Source organism: Melozone crissalis, unplaced genomic scaffold, assembly GCF_028551555.1.
Source record: "Melozone crissalis strain CALT ecotype California unplaced genomic scaffold, PUWL_Pcris_2 ptg000009l_1, whole genome shotgun sequence".
Classification (NCBI taxonomy): Eukaryota; Metazoa; Chordata; class Aves; order Passeriformes; family Passerellidae; genus Melozone; species Melozone crissalis.
Window position 1 is genome coordinate 4,947,986 of NW_026535787.1, and position 23,346 is coordinate 4,971,331.

A 23,346-nucleotide genomic window follows, 5' to 3' on the forward strand; every position below is an offset into this window, starting at 1 on the left:
ATCTTTGTGTGCTTTTTGTATTTATCTTAGGCTTGTCAAAATGAAGAGAACCATTCCACAGAAGAGCTTAGCAAGTCTGAAATCCAGGAGGAGCTGAAAAAGGCTAATAGCCTTCCTAGTCTGACTCCTGGAAGCAGAACATCAGATAAAGACAAGCAACCCCGAGAAGGCTTTTTCCATTTCCTTGGAAGCTTATTTAATATTGCAACACGATCTTCTCTGGTAGAATCTAAATCCTCTACCTTCCAAGATGAACCCAACAGATGTGAAAAGGATTTACAGAGCACCAATACCTTTCCAAAGGACATGCAGCCAAAGCACCCCAAAATTGAAGAGCCTACAGCTAGGAAAAAAGAGGATTCTGTAAATAAGGATGATGCAGTCTTAAATAATATTGGGAAAGATAACACACAGGATCTTCAAGGAAGCTGGAAACAGTCCTCAGATACAGAAAAGTAAGTTTTAGAATTTATTATTTAATATGTTGATGTTTGTGTGTGTGTGTACAGAACTATGCTGACCAAATTCAGCTGACTGTATGAGAAATGTCTGTCATTTCTAAGGGTGGTTGGAGTGGCCCTGACTTGACTTTGTGCAAAACTCCAGTAGCAACTGCCCTAAATAAATGAGCAGGGGACAAGTCAGCTGCAACAAAATATAACTTTAAAGAAGTTGTTTAGACTTCTCCTGAATAGATGTGGCATTTACAAATATGTTAAGAAAAGAAGTGTAAAGAACTTATTTCCATCCATATTTTGGCCTATATAAAAGCTTGAATGTTTGTTCTTTTTATATCTCAGCAGTTCAATAATTTTACTTCTGCAAATAAGGTTTTCTCATTTTTAAATCATCTTTCCTAGTTTATTTGACTGGGTGATTTTTGCTTGTGTGATTTTTTCCCCTCCTAGTTCTATGGGGTTGTCCTGTGATGTAAAGAAGGTTATGTAAAGCACTTAATTTCAATTAGCCAAAATATGGATCATTCTTTATAGTCCTGTAGTATTTTTAAAAGAAGATTTTTTTTTTAAAAGTGGTAGTAAGGGCACCATTGTGTATTTGAGAGTAGAAAACTTAAAACACTGGCTGTGGTCAACACTGTGTATTACAAAACCTTTTATGACTGTCATAAACATAGATACCAGTTTTCCAGAATCATTTGTAGCTGTTATGTTGGAAATTGGGCTGCCTGTGGGTCAGCAGAGCATGGATTTGGAGTTAGGTGTGAATGTGTGCCTGTGGTACCTGTCCAGTTTCTGATGGGTGTGTGGAACATGGACTTGTTTGTGGGCAGTGGATCTGCAAGTGATGATGACTCAGGCTTTCATTATGGCCCAGAATATTTATTTCAAATTTAAGCAGAAGGTAGTGACTGGGAGTAACCAGTAAGTCTCTCACAGTCCTCCTGCTTGGATTGCAGATTGGGAGGATGGGCTCAGAAGAAACACCTTTTTTTCTTTAAATTTATTTTAATTAATTTGAGTGGTGCTCAGTTTGTTTATTGGCATGTGAAATGTTTCATCTCCATGTGGGAGGTCACAGACAGCCAAAATAGCTGCTTGTTGAATTCCATTTCCATACTGGGGATGTCTCCAGCACTCTGCCCTTACCTATTATTTGGCAGAATAATTATTTGAAGCATTATATTATACATGCAGTGGCTGATCAGGATGTGAATTGGTGATGTGATACTTATTTAAGTGAAGTTAAAACTGTATTTCCACCTTCAAAATGCAGTAATTAATAGTAATACTGGTTGTGTTCTCATGAGCACTCTGGTTTGGTCTGCGACGTGGTTGACTGGTTTTTATCCCAGCCTCTTATCATGGTGTCACCCATCTGACTGTGCTTTTTCCAAGCTGCAGCTCAGCAGCACCACTGCTTTGATCAATGCAGGAGAAAAGTTCTCCTCCCCTCAGCTGTTCCCAGGAGAGCCCAGGAGCGTGGTGTTATTTGGTCTGGTTCCTGAGCAAACTGTGTTCCCTAAAACCTGCTGGACAGGCTGGGTCGCTGTATCAGTCTCTTGCTGCTGTTTGCTGTTTCTGTAGTATGTCCTTCACTGTCTGTGCACAATTTACAGGGTAAGATGCATCTCACTCCCCTTTTTCTTCTTGGGAATTCTTCATAAAAATGTAGATTAATAAAATGAGGTGTTTATCAAAGTTTAAAGAGTTTGGAAGGTGTGGGTATTAACTCGCTGAAGTGATCTCTTTGCTCTGTATGGAAATTTTTGAGTTATTTTTGTTTTCCTGAAGTCCAAGTTACAGTTGGATTTTTCAACTGACCATCCTTTGGCATTGTCCTGTATTGTTAGGTAATCTTTGCAAACCAGTGTAGGTTTGTCTCATGGCTAGGCAAGCATGAAAGAATATGTGTTGCTAGTTTGGAGGTAAGGAAGGGTTGACCTATATACAGAAGGAAGCTTTTCCAAGGAAAATAACTTTTTTAATGGAAGAAAAATTGTAGTTTTTTTCATTGTAGCTGTTGTAAATTAGGGGAAACATTAAACCAGTCTGTGTCCTTTTAAGCTCATTCTCAAAAGTACAGTGTACATTCTGCCCTTTTTGGCTCGGTATGCTAACAAGTTAGACAATCTCTGTGTAACTTTAATTATGTTTTTCCTCTGCCTGACCACACAATGTGAACTGCTCTTCTGAAGCAATTAGTAAAGAAAAATTGGAATGACTGCAGGGAAGCAGAGGCTTGCATTGTTTACCTTTCTAAAAAGTTTGAATAATTGTTTTTTTAGTAAGGATAGCTGTTTTTGTTTTTTTCTTTTATGGAAGTGGTTGTGCTGGATTTGTTCTCTTTTAGTTTATAAAAGTTTAAAGGATGCATAGTAGTTTATTCTTTCCAGTACTAGCTGGGTTTTTTACTAAATATTAACTACCTGTAAATAACATGGCTAAACTGTAAAAATGCTCTTGGTTGCTGCCAGTTGGCTGAAGAGTTTTCTTGGGAGTGGATGCTACAATCACATGAGGAATGATGGGGAGAAGGAGTAAAGGCTTTTAGCACAAAGCAGCAGGAAGGTGTGGAAACCATGAAGAGCCAAGATGATGTGAACCTAAGAGTGGTTGAGTCCTAAAAGTCGTGCGAGATGTGCTAGTGAGCCATTTAAAGCCAAAGGTATTGATTCCATGGATAGTTGCATTAAACTGCAATTTCAGCATTTTCTGTAGAGGCAGGATGTAGCAGAGAGCTTTACAAATCCTTGTGACCGCTGCATCATTAATCTGACAGCAGTTTCCTTTGTCCTGAGGAAGATGTTAATGAATTTGTTAATTCCACACTGCAGTGAAATACTGCATTAGGGACTGTCTCTGGTTAGTGAGGAGGTTGCAATGATAAGTGGAAGAGGGATGGTTGTTAGATTGCATAATCCCCATTAGAGTTGTATAAAAAAAAGAAAGCCTAAACCAAACAACCTTTCAGATTTCAAAAACCTACCAGATGGTCTCAGATGCCTCTGCTCAGACAACCTCATTCTCCTCATATCCTTAAAGCAATATTTGGTGAAGTTCAGGGATATCAGAGTGCTCTGACCTGTAAACTGAGGTTAATTTTGGCCTCAGTGGGAGGTCTGGCACTGGTAAAGACTTGAGTTTCCAGGCCTTGGGCCAAGGAAAATGGAATTCATGAGCTCAGTCTGTGGAAGTACATGTTTTTGAGGGACAAAATGTGTAGGTCACGTTATTTATTCCTCCATCACCCTGGCTGGTTGGCTCAGAGGTAATCTGTACCTCAAAGCGTTTTGCTCCTTTAATCCCAACAGTGGCAAGAGGCAAAGGAGGAGCACAAAAGACAAAACCATGAAACATTTGGCAAAGTCTCTAGACAACAATTACTACAGACAATTATTGCAGCACAGAAGATAGGTGAGGAGAGTTGGGCTCAGTCTCCAGCTATTTCATCCCTCAGTCTTCCATTTCTCTGGGATGGTTGAAGGTTTCTTTGCCTTGGAAGTGAAAGGGAGCAAGCAATTGTAAAGTAGGGTATTTGCTACTTAGAGTAGAAAAACCCTCTTGCTTAGGTAAGATGGCAGCTTCTGGGTGGAATAATTCTCTGTGGAAGACTGGTAGGTATAAAGTGAAAACTTTGTGTTTACTCTTGGCCTCTGCACTCCTTAATGATGTTAAAAGACAACCTTTAGCTGATGAAATAAGCCCTAAGAATAAAACCATGGAACAGTGGGGGTGCACTTCACCTCATTTCTCATTGCTGAAAGTCTACATGAGAGAGATGGCTATTTCATAAAGTAGATGACAAATATAAAACACAGATTTGCCCTATTATTTTTCTTTCCTATAATGTAAAATTCTTGCACTTTTATATATATTGCCTGTCACTACAAAGCAGTGATTTATCTTCAAAATTGAGAATGGAGTTCCTGCAGTGAATAGCTGCCATCCTCTCAAGAATCCCAGTGGTGATAATGGGTGGTGCCTTGTGCAGCTGACTGAGGACAGAACTTTGGTGTTTTCCTCCTGCCCCAAAAATATATGACCCACGTCTGTTCCATTGACTGCTTGCCATTTGTATTTTCCAGTAGATTTCTCTTTTTTTTTTCATATCCAGTAACAATAAGTGGATGTTACAAATAGTGGTGTGCAGAACAATGGTGCATGTGGAACTGCACAGCTTGTTCTGGACTTCAGCAAGGAGCAGCTTTATTGCATTGCTGAAGAGAAAAAAGTAAAAATTTTCCTTACTCTAAATGTTTTGATTAAGTTAGTCCTGCTTAAGACAGTAATACCTGAATTCAACAAAGTATTTTAAGATCCCATCATCTTCCTTCTGTTATGAACCTTGTAGATATGGATGTGAGAAAAAACTCAGAACCCCACAACTGCAAGGATTTTCTTACTGTAGGTAGAAAAGGGGGTGGGGTGATTTCCAAAGGACATGCTGAAAACATGCATTTAAATTTCACACCCTACTAACAGCTAGGTGCTAGGAATAACTTAGTGAGAGCATTTCAAGCAATTTCATTCAGAAGGGAGGTAGCCCTAAGGAGAATGAAATTTCAGTCTGTTTACAGTTTTACTATGTTATACATTAGTGGGTTCTGTGAGGGAATTTTTCATTATTATTTATTTTATTTTTAGGTCTAGTAAACCTGTTGTTACACATTTAATTGATGTATGTTAGTATTAGCAATTAGTATTTCCCACCTTGCTACTGTCAGCAAATCCTGCGCTTTTATTTTGATAGAAATACATCTGATGAAATCCTTCAAGCTTACATAATTCTGGTTAATAGGTTTGTTTCAGAGCTTGTAATTCTCCTTTGTGTTGCTTGTCAGAGGCAGGCTTGTGGTGATAACAAAACACGGCATTAATTTGTCTGATGGATTGTTGTGTATTGTGGTGTTGATTTCAGTCAGTAGCAGCAACATTCATCTTTCCCTATAGATGCCTTTGGCAGAAAATCAAGAGTGAATGAACAGAAATTCATCACTTAGTTCCAGGCAGTGGTCTCATCAGGTAATTCCTGAGGAGAAGTGGGGAAGCTGCTGCTCCTGCATTTGTTGGTGTTGATTTGTTGATGTTTTGATGTTTTGATGGCTTTCTGGCCATGGAAATGCAGTGTTGTTCAGTTGCTGGGGAGTCATTGCTGAGAGTGACCTGCTGCCACTTTGGGAGGGACATAAACTACCTGGGCAGCTCCACCCTTCTAGGCCAGCCAGATACCACCCAAAATTAGAAGGCTGTCCTGGGGAAGGAGCAGGATCATCCTGGCCCTGATTTCCTGGGTGACCTGTGGAGAGTGCTCGCTCTCAGGGCTGTGCTGTGGGAGAAATGCAGGCCTCAAAGCATTTCTCTACCTGCCAGAGAGGGGTGCCTACCAGAGTGGGATGTGGTCCAAAGGAAAGGTTCTTGTTGGTGCCAAAGCAAAGGTTTTTGTGTTTCTGAAGAAGGAAACTTTGTATTTTAAAGTAATTCTTAGCAGATGTGTGATGGAAAATTGAGCTGAATAAATTCAGTTAAAAACTAATCACTGGATTGTTTTCTCCACTGAACTTTTTTTTTTTTTTTGGTAGAGTTGTTCAGCTGTGCAATGTATTCAACTGAGTCAAACCCTTTGCTTTGCCTACCCCACCTGAAGCTGCTCTCTTGCTTCAAGAGTGTAAAGGAATGTCCTGGCTTTGATTCCTCATTACATCTCAGAGGAGGCCAAGGGGAGTGGCTTTCTTCAGCCTTGAGATGAGAAACTCGGGGGAGCCCTCACTGCTGTCCCCAGCTCCTGCACACCAGTGAGAAGCAGCAGCAGCAGCTCTGCTTGTCCCTGGGAGGGGCCAGTCCTGGCACCTGAGTCCCAGAGTGGCACAGAGGAAAAGGGAGGGGCAGCAGGTGAGGACAGATCCCACAGGTGTGGGGTAGGGAGGCTGGCTGCTGCCGGGTACTGGGGAAATAGGGCAAGGAAGGGCCAGGAGTGATCCCCTTGTGCTGGTCTGGGTCTCACAGCCTCTGGTGTGTGGGTCAGCCTTGGTGTGTGCTCTCTTCCTTCAGACTCAAAGAATAGGTTTTCCCAGATGTGCGAGATAATCAAGAAGTTCTACCCTAAAGGGCAAGGGGAAGGAAAAACATTCCTTGCAAGGTCACAGAGACTGTGTTTGCTTTTATTAAAATTGTCGTTGGTTCTTAATTGCCCTTATGGAACATTAGCTTTGAAATTTCCTGCAGGATCAACTGCGTGTAAATCACTTTGTTCAATCAAACTTTTGACCTTTTCAAACATACATTGTGACGTCCCAGGACACTAAGTATTTCAGACTGCAGATTTATATCATGAAGCTATCCCCTGTGGCTAAAACATTTTCTGTCATCTAAGTTGTGTATGGCAACTATTCAGTTAGTCCACAGAGTCTTTTTTTCAGCAAATCTTTCCTTCTTCCCATTTATTAATACCTTAAATGAGCATAGAAACCAGCTGGCTGAGTAAGCTGGGTCCCACCAGAAGGTGTTTCAAAGTGACTTCAGGACATTTGTTTCCAGATGAAGTACCTTAACATATTTTTTTTTTAAGTTTAAAAAGCTGTCAGTTAACTATACAGTGGAATAAAAGCTAAGTGGAATACAATTAAAATAAACAACAGTGTAATTTTAAGATGGTCAGAGAGGAGTAGCCAGGAGTCACAAGAACCAAGTCTAGATGAGTGGTTTTCAGCCTCTAGCCTGCAGATCCCTCTGGTAGCTCCCTCTGTGAGATCTATGAGAAGAGATTGGGGGAATCAGAGATGGATATGCTTGTTAAAGCAGCAGACTGCTGCACAGGAGAGTAAACATCTGGAAGAGTGAGGTAAGAGGGGAAAATTCACCATGGCATGATTTGGGAGAGGCAGACTGGGCAGCAGTGCCCTGCTGTGCAGATGAGCTGTTCTGCTGGGGCCTGAGATGCTCTATCAGCCTGTGTGGTCTGCCTCCACCTTCTGGAAAATGTATAGGACTCTCTGCTTTCTGTGTTTTTGTGTGGTACCATCTCTGTGGCAAACACTTGAAAAAATGCAGACAATGTGTTCTTTATGGGTGCACTGGAATGAGGCATTTAAGGTAGCAGCTTTCTTCCTGCTTCTGGCCTTCCAAATCAACAACACTGTTTTATAACCACTGCCACTTGGGCAAGTTACACAAGATGTCTGTCATATAAGATGTCAGAACATGTTCCCCTCTCCTCCTTGAGTTAGTCCCCCTTTAACTTTTTATATCTTTTTCACAATAGAAGAAATATCTACAAGCACCTACTTTTGACAAATCTAACGTAACTCATGTTGACATCCTCTCTTGTTGCTGTCAAAGTCTTTTGTGAAACTGATTTAAGGCTTTATAGGGAATTGAATAGCTTCCTGTGAGGACAGGAAAGAAGAAATCTCCTACTATTTGAAATATGTGACAAATGCACACTGGGTTCTTTGTATAATCAGGCTTTCATCTACATCCTCACATGAGCTAAAAAAATTTTTTTGCAAAGAGTTTTTAAGGTAAATTCTGAACTGTCATTCTTTTGGTGATCAGAAATGAAACAAGTCTCCAGTGACACTTTCAGAAGATTTTTTTTTTTTTTTTTTGTGGCACAGTCTGCTTCTAAATTTGTTTCATAAGACTTACAGCTGAGTTGCTGGTGTTGCATAGGAACATGGGGTTTCATTTTTTAAATGTCTTGTTGCATGGGAGCATTCAGAGTGAATATGCTTCTGTGTGCTCTGCAAGGAATTGCATTAGGACTAAAAGGTCTGCTGGTAACATTTTTTATAACATGCTGAGGAGCAAATTCTTTATCAAATGTCGGGGACCCTGAAGTTGCCGTGCCTGTGGAGGATAGATTGGTTCTGGTTGGAATAAAGCTCACTGACAAAAGTCTTGTGGGGCCTGCAGGAGGGCAGAGCTGTGTGTTGGGAGACCCTGGCACGGGCTGGGGCTCTGCAGCTGCAGAGGGGCTGGAGCCAGCGCTCCTCACATTTGGGTTTGTGCACAATTCTCCAAGGGGCAAATGGCTTGGAGTCTTCTGACTTCAAATTGGTCAATTGGAGCATGAAATTCCCTCAGAAGACAAACAGAGAGCAAAAAGAATTGGGAGAAATTATAAAGGTTGCCACATAGGCAAAAAAAAGCTTCTGAGTACAATTTTTTGTCTGGCCTTCTGTAATAAAGTTTGGGTTGGGGCTTCTCCTTAGCATCCCTTCTGGAAAATTTACCTATTCGCCCCATATCTGGATGCTTTGGGTTTCTGAATTTCTGAGTTCACATGAAAAATTCAAAGGCAAAGTTGGGTACAGGAGACAATAGGAAGATATGTTTCTTCTGGAATACTGGTTCCGGGTTTCTTCTGGAATACTGGTTCTCACCACGTTTGTACATAAATCTGAATTCTCCCCACTGCATATGATACAAAAATACCAACCAGGAAGTAAAAGACACTCAGTAAAAGCTAATTCTTGTCAAGGTATTTATTCATAGTCATGCCTTGGTTTTGGTGGAAATGAGTGTTTGGCATCTTGCAATACACTCACTTCAAACATGTGTCATTACAGTTGGTCTGTACAAGAATCCATAATTATTTTTTTCTTTTGGAGAAATTGTACCAATATGTGTTCTGCTTGTTTTGTTAAAAGAAATTTCATCTGGATTCAGGGCACTTGTAGGCCAACTTGTATTTTTGAGGTTGGCCAAAGTATAGATGAGCTGCTGGAGTTTGTAAAAGCTTAATAGTGATTATTTAAAGCAGGAAAGGTTACTCAGTAAGGTTAATTCTAAATAAGAGCATGATCAGGTCTTACATTCTTAAGACTTATTTTTAGTATGACTCTGATTGATGCTGAGTAAATATACTGCACTGCAGAACTCAACTCAATCCTTCCCCTCACATTTTTATGATCTCTGGAGTTTTAGAAAATATTAGAATAAATTTTCTGTGGAAAACTATAATGATTTTTTTTTTTTTTACTACCCTTTTTCTCCACTGTATTTTGGGGTTTTTTGGCTCAGAAATGTTTATATTTTGGAGGGTTGTGAATCCTCAAGTCAGCCATTTTTACAAATGGAGTGTGTGATGTTTAGCAGCTACCACTGCTGCTATCTCTATAAACCAAACTGATGCTATAGAAGACTAAATGTAGGCATCTTACTTGGCAATTTGGAAGATGTGCTGTTTATACTGGACTTTCCTGTTTCCTCTGTGCCTTAATAGATCTGACCAACAAACCCTATATTGAGATTTTGCTCCATCAGAAGTTACAGTGAATTTAATCCCAATACAAATCAAGTTCTCACAAAGTCTGAATGCCCATATTAATATATTTTGGCATTAGCCTAAAGGTACTTGACAATGTAAAGCATGCATATAAATGACTGTTTATATCTCTCTTTTAATGTTTATGAATTTGAATAATTCCACATTTAGTTCACTTGTACTCTGTGTGTATTCTTTACTTGTGATTTTAAATAGCATTAAGTTCTCTCTTCAAAATGAAATTTACAGTGAAGGAAGAATCTTAGCCTTCAAAATTTTGCCAGAAAATAGATTCCATTTTTAGATTGGTGAATCCATTCCATTTTTATGTTCTTATACGTATTTTGAGAGAATATATGCTCAGAATCCATAGAGATGAGATTTGAAGTTAGTTATTCAATGATACTCAGATGTTTCAGTTTCCTTATTAAATTCATTTTTTATTTCTCAAATTATTTGTTCTCAACTCTAGAGCTGTAACAACTTCTAAAAAAATGGAACAAATGAGGGAAGGTGCAAAGAGCTTTTAGAAGGCTATTAAGCTATCTTTGTATATTGCAATGCTTTAATATTAGAAGTCAAAATCTTAGCCAACACCTTTTTTTATTATTGTTTTTTTACCCAAGAGAATCTCCTGAAACGAGTAGGACAGTTTTGCAGACAGCTGAATGGCTGATTCCAGCATTCCCTGTGTCAGCAGATATAGGGCAGACTTTGAAAGGGTTTCTTCTTAGTTTTAGTGGAGCTTGAGGCAGAAGGGAGTTCAAGTCTAGTCTGAGCATCTACTTTGTCTTGAGGTGAAGAATGGTAAAGCTGACAGTGACTGATTTTTGTAAGAATTCTTTAACAGGCGGAAAAATAGGAGGGAAAGAGAAAAGCATTTGAAAGAAAGGTGAGTATTTGTGATGTCTCATAGTTTTAAGAAAGGAGAAAAACTGCTTCTTCAGAAAATTGAAAGTGACAGTCTCTGAACTTATTTTTAGTATTATGAGAAAGGGCAGTGAAGGAGCAGGATCACAGTTCCTCTGTGGTGTTTCTTTCATTTCTTAGTTTTTGCATTCACTGTTTTTACTGCTAAATTTAAGACTAATGAATAGCTAGATCTATGAATTCCTTGTAACATTTCTAGTTTTCCCATTTTGGTATTCCCTCCAGGTCTTCATTCCTACCCATTCAATCTCTTTCCTTACTACCCTGTGGTTCAAAAAAGCATCCCCTGTTATATACTTCCTTTTTTTCCCCACGTTTTGTGTCTCCTCCTCCTCCTCCTGTTTTTTGACAGTATGTTGAAAGCTTGGGTAAAAGTTTAAATTTCAATTCAATGTTTAAATGAATGTTAGTATAGTAAATTTTCTTCAGTTTTAATGTGCAGGCCTGCTTTAGAAGGATCTAACATCTTCAAAACACGATTATTGATTATGTCTCTGCAAATGTTGCCTTGCAGTGACACTTGTCAGAATTCCCTTGCCTGGTACAAAATAAATGATAGAAGTTGTTTAAGCCAGCATCCACTTTTTTACTTTAACTATGAGTTGGCTTTTTTGGTAAAAGGTGGTGTCCATATCATTTGTCACACAAACCTCTGTTTAGCAGAAGCAGGAGGAAAACAGTGTTGAGTGCAATCTATAGTTTGTGCTAACCTGTGGAGTAAAGCAGTGTTTTACATCATCTATAGCTAGTGCTAAACGTTATTATTGTGCCAGCAGTTCATTGTCTGTCCTTGCTGATATTGATGATCCTTGTTCCAGGCAGACACGACGGAAGCCAGAGGCACCCGCAGTCACGTACGCAACATATCGGGGTTCTGCAAGGATCAGGCAGCTCCTCAGGAGCCAGTCAGGAACTGGAAAAGGAGAAAAAAGTCCTGAGAACAGAGATGCTTCAACAGTCAAAGGAAATGGAGAAGTCCAGACAACTCTGTCTGTGAAATCAGGATGCCTCATAAAAGAAAATGGAAGAGATGAGGGTAACGATCACCAAGATGATGCTGTGTTAAATTCTTCTGCAGTTAGAGTGGGAAGCAAACAGTTTGGTAAAGCTCAGCATTGCTTGGGCAGAAGTAAACATGAAAGAACTGCAAAGGCCACAGCTTCATCCACTGAATCATGTCATGAGTTACACTTAAGAAATTCACCTGCATTAGCTGCAACAAAAGTTAAAAGGACATTTTCACTAGATTCATTATTGCCATTTAGTGGTAGGAACAGTGGGATCCTAAGCAATTCCACTTCCCAGAGTACTCATTCCCTTCAAGTCAGTTCTGCAAACGACTTGGTTGGAAAAGAAGATGGACTGCCAGGAGAAGCAGAAACTCTCTTTCAGACAGACAAAAATGCTACTTCTAACTTTGATAAAGAAAATTTTTGTAGTAAAGCAGGTAATAAAAAGTCCCCAAAAGAAATACAGGATAATTGTTTACATTCACCCAAGTCAAAAAGAAAGACTGTTAACGAAGAACTGCAGGAGGGGAAGGGAGAATTTTGCTGCAATCATAAAGTGAATAATCACTCAGAGCAAACATTGGATGTCCAGAGGCTTCATTTCAGTACCACTACATTTCAGCAGAAAGCAGATCAGCACACCTGGAGCGACAATAAGGATGGTGATCCAAGAAATGGTGATGAACAGAAAATTGTCACAGCTGTGGACAGAGAGGAAAATCCACAGAACTCTCCTACTACTGTTCTTTTCCCTTATAATGAACAAATACCTACTTCACTCAGCATGGAATCCAGAGGAGGAAAGTGCTTGGCCACAGGCAATCTAACTGCCTCAGTGTCATTTATTGGACATGATGAAGATACAGTCATGGGCAGGGAGACTTGTAGTGAAGAACTGAGTGGGTCAGGGAAAGCAGTGCACGTACAAAACGGTCACGGGCTTATCCACGTGGAGAATTCTAAGGATGCTGCCACACTGCAGACTGGTTTTCCTTGTCCAGGAAAGGAGAGTGAGGAAACAATGAAGGCTTTGTCTGAGGTTGCAGTGGAAAACCTTGCCAGTGTGTCACCTTGTGCACATGGGTGTCAAAGTGTGAAAACACATTTTGATGAGCTGACAGTGCTTCCAACCCACGAGTCTACCTCTGTGATGGTTCCTCATTCTGCCTTGAGATCTGAAGGAAAGCCTTTGACCAACCATTCTGCTTTCACCTGTGAAAAAGATGATGTAGACCTAATTTCTGAATCTCCACCTGCTTCTGAAAGCAGGTGCATTAATTTTTCTTCCAAGAAGGAAAACAGCAATAAACTTAGGCTATCACCCACAGTAATTGATTCTTCATCTGACAAACAAGGAAAAATGCTGCCTTCTGCCACTAACTCTGAAAATGGCCAGATTGCTGCTTCTGAAATGGACAGCTTTATTTTTCCACCTGCAGACTCTGGGAGAATAATCCCTGTGAACAGGATGACCAAGGGGCCACTTTGCTCAGGAGACCTTAGTACTTTGTGCCCAGCAAATTCTCTGGAACCTGAGATTACTCCTCCTGTGCTTGATAGCTGTGCTGATGGAGTAGATGCAGAGGTTGTTTGCGTCTCCAGGCCCACTTCTCCTCCTCTGGTATCCAGAGAAGCCTCCAACCTTCCTGTTTCTGCCTTGCAGATGTCCAGCACTGCTCAGGGGAGCAGTAATTCTTCCAGTCACAGAGCAAGTGATGGGGCAGATGAGGCCTTCTGCACACAGCAGGCTGGCAGCAGTGTCCTGGCAGAGGCAGTGCCATCACCCATCTGTCCCTTGATACCTTTGGAAACTGCATCTGAGTCAGCCCATTCTGAGACTGTCTGCAGGGATGCTGTGGGACAGGTGATTCTTGGTGCTTCAGCTCCTTTGGAAGCCCCTTCTGGCCAAAAGGCTACTGCACCTGCCCAGGCAAATGGTCTCTGTTCTGGGAAAGGACAAGAATGTTCTGCTTTCCCAGATGCTGCTGTTTTGCTGAAGAAAGCTGAAGAAATTGTGGACTTGGTTTTACACTTGGCTACAGAAGAAATAATAGCAAAAGAAGGGTTTGGTGTCTGCCAGCTTTGTGGGAGCAAGGATGGTTTAATAAATATGTATATTACAAATTATCAGAAGGCTGAGAGTGTACAGCTGGCAGCAGGAGAAATCCAGTCAGCTGTGCAGTCATTAAAAGATTTTAATGAGCCCGGTGGAGGAGGCTCATCTTCGTTTACAGGAAATGAAAGTGTGGATACAAATAATCAAGATAAAAAGATACTCTCTTCCATTCCTGATAAAATTGACCTTCATAGGGCACTAGAACTAAAAGCAAAAGAAACAGTTGATGGGGTCATTAACTCAGCCATACAAAAACTGGCATCCAATCAGCAGCAAGGCCCTGAGAGGAAAAGGCTTTCTGGAAATGTTCAGCCCAAACCTGAGGCTGAAATGCCAAACACTTTAAATCTGGATATGAGATTTCCTGCCAACACTCAGGAACCAACAGAGATGGTTGAAACTCAGACTGTAGCTGTAAACTGTGAAAAGGCAGATTGCTCAGGTCCTCCTTTGCTTCCACATTGTATGGAAAATGGCATAGGTTGGCCCCACAAAGATGAAAATGTAGCAAATAATGCAATTACTCCTCAAACAAATGGATTTCTTCCCTCTGGCAGTTTAGCAAGGCCAGAATCAGATCTTCTGACACCAGCAAAAGAGAAGCACAATGCAAGGGTGTGTGACCATCTGGCTGCAGCAGAAATGTGTGGCAAAGTATCAGCAGTAAGTAGAAAATCTGATGGAACTTCACATTTTATAGATAGAGGTGCTGCTGTGGCTGAAGGAACACTTTTGCCATTGCAGTTAAAAGGTTCAAGCAATAATACAAATATGCCAGAGTGCACACTGCTGCCAGCTGCAAATGTTAATTTGTCATCTTTTATGTGTGGTGAAGAATGTATCAGCCTGCAGAGTGACTCCAAAGATAAAAGCAGCCCTCAGATATCTCTGGAAAGCAATGCAGAGGACAGTCTGCACGAACACTGTGGGAAAGAGGCTGCAGAGCCAGTACCTGTGCAAGTAGAAGCAACCTTACAAAATTCCAAGGCAGTGGAGAGTGAAGAGGAACTAGCAGAAGGGGCAAATACTGGAGCAGAGGTTAATGCTGGGTTAGATACACAGTTAGATACACTGACATTTGAGTCCAAGGTACCTGAATTGTCTCTTCCTGGAGAGGCCAGTGAAGGGAAACACTGCTTCAACACAGGCTTTGCCCAAAGTAATGGGACTCTGAAGCTGGCACAAATCAAGGGTCAAGACATGGAGAGAAATGATCAGCTTGAAGAAAATGGCCTGGACTGCAGCAATGGCATGAAGGAACCAACAGAACTTTTGGCCTCTTCTCCCCTAATTGAACAGTGGGAAAACAGTTCTTTTACCATCATTTACGAAGGTGCTCTTCAAACTGACAACAAATCTGTCTCAACTGATGAGATGCAAACTGGTTCTCTATCTCCTTCTGATTTGCCTTCAGATAACACAGATGATCTAAGGCGTGCTGGAGCAAGGAACAGGCAGGAGTCAGGGTGTCTGTTTGGGCAGGACAGCAAGGTGCGCGCAGCAGCCGAGAGCCGCGGCTCGGAGTCCTTCCTGAGCGTGGAGGCCAAGCGCTACAGGGTTTATCCTTTCTCTCTGTCCCCCATCTACGAGGATGACAGCTCCCAGGAGGATGTGCTGTCCACGGACGTGTCCCCAGAGAGCCGTGCTGGGGGAGCCTCCAAAGACAGCTCTGAGCACACTTCTGTGCTCTCCCTCCTCCAGTCGGTGTCCGAGCGCTTGCAGTTCACTGCCCGCTTCAGCCAGGAGGAGGAGGATGAGGAGGACGGGGTGGAGGAGGAGGAGGAAGAGCTTTCATATGAGGAAGATATTCTTGATGTTGAGAGAGAAGACAACTGCCTTTCCAGTCAGTGCAGAGGGGATTTTAACGCAACCCCTCAATCAAATGACCAAAGTAGATCTTTTCTTGAACAATCATTTCTTCTTTCAAAAGAGCAGCGTGACTCACAGGAGCAAACAGAACAGTTTCCAGATGTGTCTTCTCCCAGTCAGACACCTTGTAAACCAGTTCCAGAGAAAGCTGATGCTGCTGTAACACAGCCTCCTACAAGTGTGTACTACCAGTACTTGAAATCTGCCAGAAAAGGCTCTTCTGAAAAGGGGACCAGATTTGGAAGCTTTCTTCAGGATATGCTGCAGCCAAAGAATCACTGGTTTCAAGACAACACCGTGCTAAGACTGGGAGAGCTGTCAGCGGTAAGATGTCATGTCACATGATATTTATAATCAAAGTGATTAGCCTAGATTCAAAGTTCCTTCCTCCCTATCCTCCTTGCTACCTTTTAATTAAGTTTTTGTCATAAAAAGCAATCAAAAGTTTTTATCAGAAGTTATTAGGCTTTTTTTTCATAGTTAAAAGAATTCTGATAAAATAAATTTTAAAAGCTAATAGTCTTTGTTCAGCACACAGGTGAAAGTGATTTAACTGTAAAACAGAATATGTGAACAGAAGGTAAAATTGGGAAATATGCATAATAAAAAGTCTCTGTAATAGCACAAGACAGACTTCTCCATGTTAAGGACATTTCAACCTAAAGGTGATGGAATTGCCTTTTACATGAAAATTGTTCTTTTACTTCTTTCACTTTTGAGATTAATAGAGTTGTCTTGTCCAAAAAATGTATAAATATCAGCTTACTGTGCTCTTTGATTGTTTCATTACAGTGTCTTCCACAAACTATAGCTCGGTTAGCAAGTAGGTAACATAGCTGCTTCCATAGATTAGGATTTCTTTTTTTAGTTTGCTTAAAGCAATGGCAAATGAGGGGATGGAAAGAGTTCTTCTCCTGTTTAGAATCTGGAAGTGCCACACAGACCAAGTGTGTAACTGAAGTCTTTCCACCATGTTGGGAATACTCCAGCCTGTGTTAGATGTGTCTTTTGTTCTTTCCTCTGTTAAGAAATGCAGTCTATTGTTTGCTGGGAAAGGGTAATACATTTGTAAAGGTTATAACTTCCATAACAGCTCTTCCTTTCTAGCACATGCTGCTTTCTGCTGATTGACCCTGTTAAATAATTTACACCAGCTCTGAATGGCAGTGAAACAAATCTTGGTTTTTTCTACTAAAGACAGTTGTGTGCATGTACAGGAATAGTGGACCCAGAATAATCTGCCTGTGTTTTGTGTCACTGTTGTAGTTGTTAATAGTTGTTTGCCATGTCCTTTTAATTTCAGAACCTCATTGACAGGTCAAGTCTCAAGTACAACCCAAGACCAGGGAAGGTAAGCAGAGTTTGTGTCACATAAATCAAGATGATACATGGAATAATTTGTCATACTGTAATTTTTGAAAGGAAAGCATCTGAAGTTGTTAGTCTAATTTTATGTATTTTTATGTATTAATAGCATGTACTTCCCCTGCTAGCGGTGAGAATATATTATTTAAAATCCTGCCACTAGTAATATTACTGTCTTTCTGAGCAATTGTTTTCAATGAGTAGAGTGTTTCATAAAGGAAGAAACTGTGCAGCATCTCAGTTGGGTGGGCACAAAATGCAAGCAAAAAAATAACTGTGCTCTGTGTTGAAATGGGCCCTCATTTGCATGCATTGTGTATTGTTTCAGATTATTATTTATGATACTTGTGGCAACAAAAGTAAACAAGAAGTTCATTCAGATGTGCTAGATGCCTCATCATGGATCTTTCCCATTGGAACAGTACTTAGGATAATTAGAGGATGGTAAGAAATCCAGGTCATATTTAAATAGTCTTTCCAAAAGACTGCCTGTGTGTTCCTCTTCTGGTGTTATTTCTTTTATTTATGACACATGTCCCATCTGCAGTAGTGTCTTTTTCTTGCTTTATAATTAGACTGAAACCAGTGAAAAAGCATAAAACAAAGTTTTAAATGCTGCACTAAAAAAATACATTGTTTCTCCTGGGAGCTAGCTTCAAACAGGACGTTTCTAATAGAGCCACAAGTGAGTTTAGAGCTCTTGCCTGAAGTGCTGAGCCAGTGCAGCCATAATCATGACTGGAAATACGTGAATTAAAAAAAAAAGGTGGATTTTTACAGTTCAGTTTCATTATACAGTAGCTGATGCAAAAGGACCATCAAATGAACATTCTCAGCTGCTGGTTTCAATGTGGCATTGAAAGGAATGTGGCTACAGAAGGATATATACCAGGACCTTTAGGTTTGCAAGTGTTCCTCAATTTGCTTTGGGAAGCTGGGGCCAGGTCTGTGTCAGTTGCATTGGAATTTAATTGGTGGGGCTTACAGGGAATGTTTCTGACTGTCAGCCATGTATGTCACATTTATGCAGTTTTCAGGCAGCCTTGTGTGGTTGTGCATACATTTCTTTCACATCCTAAGGAATTCTGAATGCCATTATTAGTATGTTGTCTGCCTTTGATAGTGTCTGCCTGAACAGGACACATTTTGATGTGACAATATATTTGGCCTGGTAAAATAAGGTTGCTCATTCACATTGTAGTTTAGCTGCATTTTTATTTTATATTTTATTCTGGAGAAGAACTGTATATTTTACTTTTCAATACCAAAGTGAGTACTGAGGGACAGCATAAGAAAGATGTGATATTTGTTTCGGTAAGAAGAGCATTTTCCTGGGCTTTCCATCAGATATGCTCTACCAGCAATGACCCAGTTCATTTTATCATTATTGCAGCTGGATTTTTTATGAGAAACCAAAGTTCCAGGGCCGAAGACATGTACTAGAAGAAGGAGAAGCTGTGCTGGATCACCTTTGGGATCTCCCAGGCATAAAACATCATCGAAGAAACCTCACAGTTGGTTCCATCAAACACGTAACAAAGGTACAGACTTTCTCCACAATATTCTCACATGCATAATTGATTTGTTGGTCACACTGGTGTATTACCAGCAATGAAAATGTGTATGTGGTATTCCTGACTTTATTCAAAATTGCTGTGACTCAGTTTTTTCACTTTCTAGGTGATAAATTCTAGGGCTTTTGCTCTGCTAAATTTCCCTTTCTTCCTGAGTTACTGAGCAGGTGGATTATTTTTCTTTGCCACCACCCTCACATGACACAGGCTCCCCTGCTTTTAGATGTTTACCTGTCCACTTATTTGAAATTAAATTGAATCAATTCATTTTTTGGAAGTAGTTTTGATCTTAAGCTATCTGCTGTGTCTGGATGGCTTCTGCTTCAGTAGTAGTTGGGTTTCCAATCCTATTTGTACAGTGTAGCCTCCACAAACTACTGCCATTCCCTCTACAGCTTTTGTGCCATCTGTAGAATCTGCACTTGGACCAGTGTACACCTACAGCATGTAGCTCTGCCTACAGCCATCAGTTTAGAAGGCTTTTTGTTGAAAAGATAAGATCAAATATCTAAAACTAAATATAATGCATCCATTGTAATTCACTGAATGAGGAATATATTTTCCAGATCTTGTGATTTAAGAAGACTTAGTGGTCTCATTGTTCAGTGCAACATTCCAGTTGCTCACAGGGCAGTGGCCCTTGCTGTGAATGGATTATCATTTGTATCACAATGTGAAAGATTTTCAGTAAAGTGGTTTCTCTGTTTTTTGCTGGTATAGAGGTCATTTTAAAATTGATAACCTTTTTGTCATCAGCACAGAGGCATTATGTCATAACAATTAGAAATGCTTTTTCATTCTCTTAAAAACTTAGAAATTAATTAATTCAAAAGAGGATGACTGAAGGCAAGAATAATTAAGTTAACATTATTTGAGCTAAACATATTAGAACCTTTGATCAATATGCAATATGAATGTTGATCAATAATGTCGAAGACAACTAAATAAATGAAAGTATTCCACAGTAACAGCCAAGGGAAGCTGGATGGGTCTTGGCTGTGAAAGAAGACTCTTGAATAGGAAAGATACTTGTTTAACTTCCTCATGCTTGATAAAAACCTTTGCAGTACAGCTAAATAACTTTGACTTTTGTTCTTCTTCCAGTCTGTGGTTCATTTATGTAGAACACAGATGGAAAGCTTTGTTACTTTACACTAGTTCAGTAATCAACACTTTCCTCGTGTAAATTAAACCTCTGGCAGGTGTGGTTGGTGAGTTTAGAGCCCTCACCAGCCAGGTTTTGTCCTCTACACCTTGATTCATGAAGGCATCCCTACTTTTTTAGGTTGTTTTTTAGCTGCTGTGGAACTGCTTTTGGAAGGTAGTTTCCCAAAGTGCTACCTTATTTATTTATTTTTGTGGAAAATATAGGCTTTGTTTTTATTTGACAAATAGTGGATTCTTTTTCAGGCAGCTCATGTGTGTGTGTTTTACTGCCTTTTCTTTTTCATAGGCTGTCAGTGTCTTTTCTCCAGGGTAGTTTGGCCATACTGGCTCTGTGTCCAGGTTGTTTGACTTGTCTTCCAATTTTTCAAGTAGTTTTTCAATTGTCTTTGTTTAATGGCTGCTCAGTTGATGTGAGTTAACAGATTTGAACATGGACTAAATATTTGAGAAGAAAACAGCTTGCCAAGAAGAGGAGAAACAGTTTTTTACTAAGGAAACTGTAGGAGGTACATTTAATATTTTATTTCTTGCTAGCATCTTGACTGAAGAACAGTCTGCCAGTAGCCTTGTGCTTTTGATTTGGCTTCAAGCCTCCCCAAAAAGCAGAGATTCTGTTAAATTTTTGGTTAGCTTGTGGCCTGGCTAACCATGGATATGCATTAGGTGTATCCATGTGTATTTAATTTCAAGAAAATTGTGGGGAAGAGATTCCAAAGAAATAGATTGTGCAACCAGTAAAATGAAGACCTGTCTGAAATGATGTGGAGATTAATTTCCCCTAAGACACCAGCCAAGGCCAGCAAAGTCTGCCTGCACACCCAGGTTCAGTGCAGCTCCTGCAGCACAGTCTGTTTAGCCAGGTCATTTCTATGGCCTACTGTAAATACATATTTTGACTTTTTTGCACACTGGGCTTTTTTCGTATCTGTTTCTGGAAACCTAAAGGGAGTGCTAAATATTTTGTTCCCAAAAACAAGGGCCAAGAAGAGTTCCTGACACCTCCATTCTGGAATAGTCTTGTGAACCATTATTTTGCAAGGTGGCAAGGGATCTGAAACAGCAGTTTATAATCACTATCTGCAGGATGGTTAGGCAGGGATTACCTGGGTTCCTTGTGGAGTCTCCTTAAGCAAAGCTCTTTGTAATGGGATTGTTCACACTATTACAGGAAGGGTGTGTTTCTTTTGTTGTGTGGGTTTTCTGGTGAAAAGAAGCTAATAATTTAAGCAGGGACTTCTTTGTCAGATGCCATAGGAAGACACTCAGCAGCTTCAGATAGTCTCACTTGCTGGCTGGTTCTTTACAGGACAGTAATCATTTATTTCCTTTGTGTGATTTCATTTGCCACCCCTGCTGAGTTCTGTAGCTGGGTTTGGTGGTGGTGAGTGGTAGCAAGAGTGGTACAGTGCTGGAGCACTGGGAGCAAGAATTAGGAATGGGTAAAAAAGCCTGAAGGAACAACAGGTCAAAAAAACAACAACAAAAAAAAACCACCTCCAGAAGCAGATAGCATCCTAAAGACAAAATGTGTATTTAAAGTAAAATGGTGTCTAGACATTACAAAGCAATCATGTTAATACCAGAACTAATTAGCCCTGGTTTTCAATAGTCTCTTCTCTCATCCTTGTTTTGGCATTTCCCTTAAGAAGCCAGACTTCAGTCATTCTTTGTCCTGCTGTTGACACAAAACTACCCCAGTTAAACAGGCTGATTTGATCAGCACAGCTGACAGATCCAAGGAGAAGTCTCAACAGTGCTGAGTTTATTTAGCCCTGCTGGAGCTGTTACGGCTGTAATCCTAGATCCAGAGGAAGGATAATCAACCAAGAGCACCTTGAGGGGGTCAGAGGCTTTTTTTGGTCTGTCACTTCTGCTGGACCTCTTGGTCAGGCTAGAAAAATGTCAGAGATGCCAGTGAAAAGGCATATGTAGTGCTAAAGGCTTAAGGGTTGTGTTAATCCTCTTCAGAAGGAGCTTTCCCCTTTCTGCTGAGGGCCATGTTACTCTTCTGGAGGTGTCTGTAAGTGTTCCACTGCTTTGTAAACATCCCAGCTCCCTAAAGCCCACGAGGGAAGCACAGGCATTCCAGGGTGACTGCGTGGAGGCTGCAGGAGGATACCACAGAGTAAGGCAGGCAGAGAGGGATGCCTGGAGGCTGTGATCTGCCTGAGCATTTGCTGGTTGTGTGTTAGCACTGGAAATGAGCACAGCTGCCTAATGTGTTTGCCCTGCTTTTGGTTCTGGTTCTGCCTGATGTGTCTGTAGGACAATGAGTGTGTGAGTTTGGACTGCTTGTGATGGGGGGTGGCACAGTTTGAGGGGTGGCTTTAGGGAGAAACCTTCCAGTTTGGGATCTGGGCTGGAATACTGTGGTAGCAGTTTTGCATGATAATAGTTGTGCATGTGTGTATCTTATTTCCAAATCTTGACTCCTTGCAGATGGCAGGGCTTTAGACTGAAGGATCTCCACCTGACTGCTGTCATGTTTGTATGGTTTTCATTTTGTTTCTAAAGATGGTGGCTTCATTGGGAATGTTAAAGGAGCCTCTGAAAGTAATGAAGGCTGTTAAATATGCTCAGGCAAATATGAACATGCTGGGGCCAATATTTACCAAACTAAATTTGCATGCTTTAATTGTATAGATTAATGGCATGGGACAGAGTGTGCATTGCAAATATATAGCATTCATCTCATACAGTAATAATAAATGTTACCATTCTTTGCAGTCTGTGCATCAGTACAGGTAAATTGAACTCCATATTAAAGTCAAAATGTGTATTTGTGACTTTAAAAAAATGTGCTTAGAAAATATGATGTACTTCTTGCTCGACCATGTTACCACCTTTAAAAATAAATATTTGAATTGGTTTTGATGAAAACCTTAGTTTGTTGTGTGGCACTTTATGAAAGAAATTTGTGGACTAAATGTAGAACACACACAAAAGTACAATCACTATGAGTAGAGGTTTTTTTATTGCTTTCAAAATCTGGCTGGAGAGAGATAGTGATAAATAGGAGAGACTTTAATATGAGTGTTTGTGCTTTACCTCCCCTGGTACATTTGTCATCTCCTGAGCTGGAGACTGCCTCATGAGCTTCAGAGTCAGGAGAGCAGACTTGAAAATGGCTTACAGACTGCCTCTTTCCAATCCTAAATGAAAAACAAAAACAAAAGCCTCCTACTGAATTAAAATTAAGCATACTCCATCTCCTCTTCTGTCTGAGCCCTCAGGCAGAGACTTTTATTTTGCTACTTGTCTAGTCTTGTAGATACTTAGTTTCAGAACTTATCTGAAGCCTTTAGGAGTCTGGCATCATTATTTGTGGAATTCTTCTAGGTGCAACTTCAATTTTCTGAATCAAGCTTTATTACTGAATTTATGAATTTCAGCCTTCTTACATATCAGATATTTTTAGAAAAAAACCCACAGACTTCAAGTATTTCTCAACTTTGATTTAGTAAGATAGATACACGTGTGAGAACTATGGGGTGATTTTATTTTTTTTTAATCTTGTCTAGCAATATGCTTAGAATTGAGGAATGGAGTTCCTTAGCATGTTCCCATAAAGCAGCATTGTACTAGAAAG

The 23,346-nt window shown here is 40.4% G+C and overlaps 1 protein-coding gene across 1 annotated transcript in view; it reads left to right on the forward strand.

Annotated features, from left to right (window-relative positions):
* CRYBG3 (crystallin beta-gamma domain containing 3) overlaps positions 1 to 23,346 on the forward strand; it is an 80,115-nt gene that overhangs the window by 25,691 nt on the left and 31,078 nt on the right. The window contains exons 3-7 of the mRNA XM_054270475.1: positions 31 to 455; positions 11,475 to 15,975; positions 16,955 to 17,002; positions 17,345 to 17,460; positions 18,410 to 18,557. Of these exons, the coding sequence (XP_054126450.1) occupies positions 307 to 455; positions 11,475 to 15,975; positions 16,955 to 17,002; positions 17,345 to 17,460; positions 18,410 to 18,557 (4,962 nt within the window). The 5' untranslated portion in view covers positions 31 to 306. The remainder of the gene's footprint in view (positions 1 to 30; positions 456 to 11,474; positions 15,976 to 16,954; positions 17,003 to 17,344; positions 17,461 to 18,409; positions 18,558 to 23,346) is intronic.